Genomic DNA, 8,175 nt, shown 5'->3' with positions numbered 1-8,175 from the left:
CAACTGCAACAATCACTTCAGTCCTTTTTCTTTGTTCTGGAAATTAAAATTGGATGAAGAGAAATGCACTATAACCTAACAAAATACAGTATTATGTACTCAAAACATAGCACACATGTTGTATTGATTGCACTAAAGGCAATGCAAAGATAATTCAGTTTGAACAGTGAGCTCACTCAAAAAAATTTAACTAGAATTCTATCAAGAAGTTACAATTTCAGTGGAATCTGATTTATATGTTAAAAAGTTAATGCATACTGAACCATAACCTCTATTTTTTTTCAGGTGAGGGAGAGCTTGACTGCCAGACACTGTCTAGCCAGCCATAGGATAATTTTGAGTCCCACTCCAAACCTCAGAGAAGTGCTTCAAGGTCAGGTCACCCTCCCTTTGCCCTTACAGTCAATGCAGTTCCTTCAGTGCTGGTTGTTGCTCTGGGGTCATGAGACTGACCTCAAAGCCACACTGGGGGGGTGGGGTTTTTCTGAGGGGCAGTGAGGGGAGGAATGAAGCATCACCATTCAGTGAGGAATCCTGGTGAGCCTCCATCTCTTTTCTTCATGACCTGATATAAAACACCTGGACAGCTAAAACTGGCCATTTAAGTATCTTGGACAGCTGGTGGAGCACTCACCCCCCACTGGATACCCATAATCCTCCAATTTCAGAAAAGAAAGTTACAGGCAGCCACATTGGATGGCACTGTGCATCAATGAAGAAAACAAGAACTATATACCAACACTATTTTTATTTAAAATAAATGGCCAACTGGTTTGTTGTTGTTGTTAGTTGCAAAGTCGTGTCCAATCCATCGCGACCCCATGGACAACATTCCTCCAGGCCTTCCTGTCCTCCACCATCCCCTGGAGTCCACTAAAGCTCACACCAATTGCTTCAGTGACTCTATCTAACCACCTCATTCCCTGCCGTCCCCTTCTTCTTTTGCCATCTATTGTTCTCAGCATTAGACTCTTCTCCAGGAAGTCCTTCCTTCTCATTAGGTGGCCAAAGTATTTGAGTTTCATCTTCAGGATCTGGCCTTCTAAAGAGCAGTCAGGGTTGATCTCCTCTAGGACTGACCAGTTTGATTGCCCTGCGGTCCAGGGGACTCGCAGGAGTCTCCGCCTCAATTCAAAGGCCTCAGTCCTTTGGCGCTCAGCCTTCCTTATGGTCCAGCTTTCACAGCCATACATTGCAACTGAGAAAACCATAGCCTTGACTATACGCACTTTTGTTGGCAGGCTGATGTCTCTGCTTTTTAGTATGCTGTCTAGATTTGCCATAGCTTTCCTCCCCAGGAGAAAGCGTCTTTGAATTTCTTGGCTGCAGTCCCCGTCTGCAGTGATCTTGGAGCCCAGGAAAATAAAATCTGTCACTATCTCCATTTCTTCCCCATCTATTTGCCAGGAAGTGAGAGGACCAGATGCCATGATCTTAGTTTTCTTAATGTTGAGTTTTAAGCCAACTTTTGCGCTCTCTTCCTTCACCCGCATCAAGAGGCTCTTTAGTTCCTCTTCACTTTCTGCCATGAGAGTGGTATCATCTGCATAACTAAGGTTGTTGATATTTCTCCCAGTAATCTTAATTCCAGCTGGTGATTCTAGGCCTGCCTTTCTCATGATGTGCTCTGCATATAAGTTAAATAGACAGGACGACAGTATACAGCTTTGCCGAAATCCTTTCTCGATTTTGAGTCGATCAGTGGTTCCATGTCCAGTTCTCACTGTTGCTTCTCAACCCGCATATAGGTTTCTCAAGAGACAAATAAGATGGTCAGGTACTCCCATCTCTTTAAGAACTTGCCACAATTTGTTGTAATCCACACAATGAAAGGCTTTAGCATAGTCAATGAAGCAGAAGTAGATGTTTTTCTGGAACTCCCTAGCTTTCTCCATGATCCAGCGTATGTTGGCAATTCGATCTCTAGTTCCTCTGCCTCTTTGAAATCCTGCCCGTACTTCTGGTAGTTCTCGGTCCACATACTGCTGGAGCCTAGCTTGTAGGATTTTGAGCATAACTTTGCTAGCATGTGAAATGAGTGCAATGGTGCGGTAGTTTGAACATTCTTTGGCATTGCCCTTCTTTGGGATGGGAATGTAAACTAACCTTTTCCAATCCTGTGGCCACTGCTGAGTTTTCCAAATTTGCTGGAATATTGAGTGTAGCACTTCTACTGCAACGTCTTTTAAGATTAGGAATAGCTCAGCTGGAATACTGTCACCTCCAATAGCTTTGTTGTTGCTCAGACATCCTAAGGCCCATTTGACTTCACATTCCAGGAAGTCTGGCTCGAGGTCAGTGAGCACCCCATCGTGGTTATCAGGGACGTTAAGCTCTTTCTTGTATAGTTCTACTGTGTAATCTTGCCACCTCTTCTTAATCTCTACTGCCTCTGTTAGGTCCCTGCCATTTTGGTCCTTTATCATGCCCATCTTTGCATGAAATGTTCCCTTCATCTCTCCAATTTCCTTGAAGAGATCTCTGGTTCTCCCTATTCTACTGTTTTCTTCTATTACTTTGCACTGTTCATTTAAGAAGGCATTCTTATCTCTTCTAGCTATTCCCTGGAATTCTGCATTCAACTGAGTGTATCTTTCTCTTTCTCCCTTGCCTTTCGCTTCCCTTCTTTCCTCAGCTATTTGTAAAGCTTCCTCAGACAGCCATCTTGCTTTCTTGCATTTCTTTTTCTTTGGGATGGTTTTGGTTGCTACCTCTTGTACAATGTTGCGAACCTTCCAAAGTTCTTCAGGCACTCTGTCTATCAGATCTAATTCCTTAAATCTATTTGTAACCTCTACGGTATATTCATCAAGGATATGATTTAGGTCATACCTGAGTGGCCTAGTGCTTTTCCCTATTTTCTTCAATTTAAGCCTAAATATTGCAACAAGAAGCTCATGATCTGAGCCACAGTCGGCTCCTGGGCTAGTTTTTACTGACTGTATAGAGCTTCTCCATCTAAGGCTGCAAAGCACATAGTCAATTTGATTTCTGTGTTGACCGTCTGGTGATGTCCATGTGTAGAGTCGTCTCTTGGGTTGTTGGAAAAGAGTGTTTGCTATGACCATCTTATTCTCTTGATAAAATTCTACCAGCCTGTGCCCCGCTTCATTTTGTACTCCAAGGCCAAACTTGCTTGTTATTCCGGTTATCTTTTGGCTTCCTACTTTAGCATTCCAATCCCCCATGATGATAAGGACATCAATTTTGGGTGTTAATTCTAGAAGGTGTTGTAGGTCTTCATAGAACTGGTCAACTTCAACCTCTTCAGCACCAGTGGTTGGGGCATAGACTTGGACTACTGTGATGTTGAATGGTTTGCCTTGGATTCGAACTGAGATCATTCTGTCATTTTGGAGATTGTATCCCAGTACTGCTTTTCTTACTTTTATTGACTATGAAGGCTACTCCATTTCTTCTGAGGGATTCTTGCCCGCAGTAGTATACCTGATGGTCATCTGAATTAAATTCACCCATTCCTTTCCATTTTAGTTCACTGATTTCTAAGATGTCGATGTTCAGTCTTGTCGTCTCTTGTTTGACCACATCCAGCTTGCCTTGATTCATGGATCTTACATTCCAGGTTCCTATGGAGTATAGATCTTTTCAGCATCGAAGTCTCTTTTCACCACCAACTGGTTTAGACCTTACTTTTTAGGCATATTCTAATGAACTCAGGCATTAATAATGTTTCTGGTAAGCGTAAGTCCGAGCGAATATATTAAGCTGCTGAAACAGAAGATTCTATAAATCTAATAGATTAGTTATAGTGCATCGGCTCATTCCCATGTGTTATGTCTTTCAAAACGGATATGGATGCATCATGAGGAACTGCCACAGTTTGTATGTTTTTATGTCATGATAGTCAGCATTCATTTTCTGGTTTCTGCATTTAAATATAGTACTTCTTTAAAGGGTGCTAACCTTTTCATGTATCTCTCGTGATACCATGATACATTTTGATCTATTTTCTATAAAGAGACATGATATGTAGAGATACATGATATGAAGGATACCCACTTCCTAAAACAAACAGTGGAGTGCAAAAATGTTTCTGAAAACATGATTTAATGTCAATGTAATGTTTAGACAGCTGAATATGCTTTAGTAATTATTGTAGATAGCAGAAGCTTACATTTTTGGTTATACCACAATGATTCCCAGAAAAGTGCATCTACAGAGGATGATTATACATTTTTTTTAGCACATGTGGTTAATCTAGGTCACAATCCAACCAGAAATTCAAGCCTCACATAAATGGCAGCTGCTTAAAGTACTACAAGGGAAGAACATTACACTGGATTGTGTCATTTGTTTTTTATACATATACTGTAAGATTCTCTCCCCCACCCCAACCCTTGCAAATTAAACAATAATTGTATGTTTTGTACAGGATTGAGTATGGATACACTGCTTTCTACTCTATAACTAACTTATGATACTTTTTTATTTTAAGTCCATCAACAAGGGCAGCCTGATGTATTATTCAAGTTGTCTCTCTTAAATTTTTCCTTCAATTTTATGAAAATGATTTTTCTTCGACATTCATGTACGTTTTGTGCAAAATGAAGTATTTCAGAGTGACTTTTACATTAGATTATTTTGGTATATCTAGTCCATCATATGACCTTTGCCTCCATAGATGACAGAACACTAGATCTTAGGCACTTCAACATAAGTGGCTGCTTATTGTGGGTGCCTTAAAAATAAATGGTAAAAAATTGCACAGTGGTGTGTAAGGTCTGTTTCTTTACTAATAGCAGTGCATAGATCATTCAGAGCTTCGGGTAGGGGGAACCCTTGGGATAGAAGACACTGTCTAACTGGCCACAGGAAAAGGCAGAGCCCTACCTGCAAAGTTGGAAAAGCCTTCTGAAGTCACAGCAGGGACTCTGCCCTTCAAAGCATCCCCCACCCTCTCAACCACTTGGCTAAGTTGGTTCTTGCAATGTCAACTGACACCCCCAGAATTGAAGACTGTCATTGGGACAGGCAACATGAAAATTTCTGGGAAGAGGGAATGGCAAAACACCACCACTTTCTGCTAAATCCAACCTCAGCATTTTTGGGAAGAGGAGGAAAACATTTTGATGACTAAAACAGGCCATCTAAATGTTTTTGAAAGAGAGGGCATTACGGACACAAAGCTTGCCACTGTTCTCTCACACTTGACTGGATGCTCATAGCCTTCTCAGTTCAGAAGGCTGCAGGCAGCCACATAGGACTATAACCCCACACATATTTTTGTTTGACTTTTCCCAAACCCATGTTTACCTATGATTTCCCCCCCAAATATGATATTTTCATTTCAAGATTTCAAGCTGTCCATATTGGTTATTTTCTTTTTTAATTTTGCAAGTCTTTTCCATGTATTTCACTTAGTAGCCCTTTCTAGTACAATATATATCCTTTTGTCATAATGGGCAAAACAAATAATGAAAATTTGGACTATGCTTTGGAGATGCACAGAATAGAATGCAACTGTGGGGATGATCCCCATACATCCTCCAGTTTAGAAATGGGAAGAAGACGGGATCTTGCTTTGGAAACGTTCAGAAACACAGTGACAACAATCCCCAACCCTCCACTCAGAGAAAGAGAGGAAGCCCTGTCTCAGAAGCATAGTGTGTGTGTGTGTGTGTGTGTGTGTGTGTGTGTGTGTACTGGAGAAGGGGAGAGTATGCATGTGAACACAATCGTCTCTGCGGCTGCCCTGGGTTTCCAAGACTTCTGTGCACATCCGAAGCAAAGTGCAACTGCAGGATGATTCCTACCCCAATTCAAAAGAAGAAAAGAGGCCCAGGGATTCTTTTCACTCTTAATTTCTAAGGTGCTCCAAGTGCCTTGGAGCTGCAGCACAAAAAGAAATGATCTGTATCTCCTCAGATCCAGGCCTGGAGCTGGGGAAAGGAGTAGTAGATTACTCCTGGCATTGTCCTGAGTGTCAGATGCACAGTGTAAAGTCACAAGATAATCCCATTGTGTTCTGGAGACCACAAAGTTTTGGTTGATTACTTAGATCAATGAAAATATTTGGAACCTTGTTCTTTTGTTTTATGCAGACTTTCTTTTGTTAAACCCAGTATTTTAAAAATAAAATTAGTAAATACAGTTCCACTACCAGAAGCAAAAGGAAGCATGCATATCCAGACAGCAGTCCATTACTACATCTATTTGAAATTGAGAGGAAAAATGCTTGTTAGCACAAGAATGAACATTTAAGGACTGTTTAAAAGAACAGAAATACTTAATAATAACCTCTTAAACGAATGCATTTTTAAAAAAAGGTCAGCAATCCATACTGATTGTATAATCCAGAAAACCCACAATATCATCTCAGCATAAACAGGTGGTTTAACTGAATGCATATGAATAAGTATATCCTTCATTTCAATGTCTGCAGCATAAAAAAATACCCTGTTGGGAATTTCCCCTCCATTTTCATAACCTGAAATGCTTCAGATGGGAAGCTGAAAAAGTCTCAGTAGCATTTAATATCAGCAGGATGGTGGGTAGAGGGACAAAATTAACCATGTTTTTAATAGCTCATTTCCTTTCCACGTAGAAACAACTGAAGTTTATGTGTATTATTTGCACTTACCATTTCCTTGTGATTTGGGTAAAAGGTTTGTTCAATTAGAGGAAATTTCTCTGGTCCCAAGGTTCTGTAGATGGACACTAATTGGGCAAACTGCAGAAGACATGAAGTAAAAATTTAAAAGTACATTACACAGAAATGACCACAGCACTGTTATTTGATAGTATAATTACTATTTATTAAAAGTTCAAGATGCAACTTCAGAATATCTTATAATCTTATAGGTTATCATCCACCTGCTGAGAGAAAATGTAGAAACATAGAGTAAATCAGAAGGGGTCTCCCAGGCCATCTAGTCTGACCCCTGGCTCCAGCCAGCTCTGCTCATGAAATGCCTACCATGTGCATGTCCAGCCAATCCTTGAACACCCTCACCGATGGGGCTTCAACCACCTCCCGTGTATGAATAGTAAAATGTGTAAATTAAGATTATCCAACATTGAGATAATAGCACCCTTTACATGAGTTTTCTCAAAGGATGTTGAGCTTTCTCAACATCCTTCTAGATAGATGTGTCTAGAATTAAGGTTCCAAACAGGACAATCCTAGCACTATGCAAATGTTAGCCTCTTGCGAAACCACCAGTCATTCCACACACACTGGGAGCTTTCGTCTCCATTTCCTCATTTCTAATCCTTCTCACTCCCATTTCTGTGAGAGTTCTCACAGAACTTTTTCTTCAGAATCAATAGCTCTCTTGGTTTTACACAAAGTTATAAAGCAAATTACACACTGACAGACAGAAAGTAAATCAGAATCTACTAGGTTTCTGGATAAGTTTCACTACAAAGATGTCTGATTACCAGCTGTTTAACAGCAACAGCAACAAAATTAACTGCACTCCCCCAAGAAATATAATAAAATTATATTGCTAAAATCAAGTAAGCACAGGGCAACCAAGAAGAGATTTCTTGTGGATGGTGAGCTTCATTCAGTTTTGGTATTCAAACCAAATTCCAGCGCTCAGAATTCTTTAACTCTAATTGTATGTCTTTTGCACCTGGCAGATCTTATGGTTTTGCTAAGAAAATAAAGTAGATCCTGTATCTGTCCACCCCGACACAGAAGAATGACCCTATGAATGAGGGGCTTGTGCTTTTCCAATAATACACACAGAGTCAAACCAGACAAGACACCTGCTCCCAGCTGCAAATTGTCTCAAAGACATTTTAAAAGAAAACTGCAGATATCAATATGTTCTGGATTGGCCTGAGCAGTAGAGATAGAGCTTTAACCATCACTGGGGTCATGGCATGGTTTAAACTGGTTTTTGGGATGCTGATGAAGAAGAGTTGGATCTCAACATTTCAAGTAACAAATTCTGCATTACTGCATTTATTGTCATGCTTTGTTCTTCTTTAAAAAGAAACCTGAGCAACTACAACAGCATGTAAGTCATAACAAAACAAAATAGCAACAAAGGAAATAGACCCCGTGAAATCACTCTTTCTTAAAACAACAAGCAGATCAGAAATAAGAGCAAGCATTGGTGTTAAATACAACACTTTTTTGACTCCCCTACTAATTTAATAGAAAATGAAAACTGAAAATTATCAAAACAATAAATGGGCTTTATA

General features: G+C 40.1%; 1 protein-coding gene across 1 annotated transcript in view; it reads right to left on the bottom strand.

The window, feature by feature from the left end:
- The window catches only part of SYN2 (synapsin II), a 198,988-nt gene that overhangs the window by 86,123 nt on the left and 104,690 nt on the right, over window positions 1-8,175 (bottom strand). Inside the window, exon 5 of the mRNA XM_044451365.1 lies at window positions 6,602-6,691. Coding sequence (XP_044307300.1) covers window positions 6,602-6,691 — 90 coding nt within the window. The remainder of the gene's footprint in view (window positions 1-6,601; window positions 6,692-8,175) is intronic.

The sequence above is a fragment of the Varanus komodoensis genome, unplaced genomic scaffold (genome assembly GCF_004798865.1).
Source record: "Varanus komodoensis strain SLA01 unplaced genomic scaffold, ASM479886v1 scaffold6_2, whole genome shotgun sequence".
NCBI classification, from domain to species: domain Eukaryota; kingdom Metazoa; phylum Chordata; class Lepidosauria; order Squamata; family Varanidae; genus Varanus; species Varanus komodoensis.
This window is presented reverse-complemented; position numbering and strand designations above follow the sequence as displayed.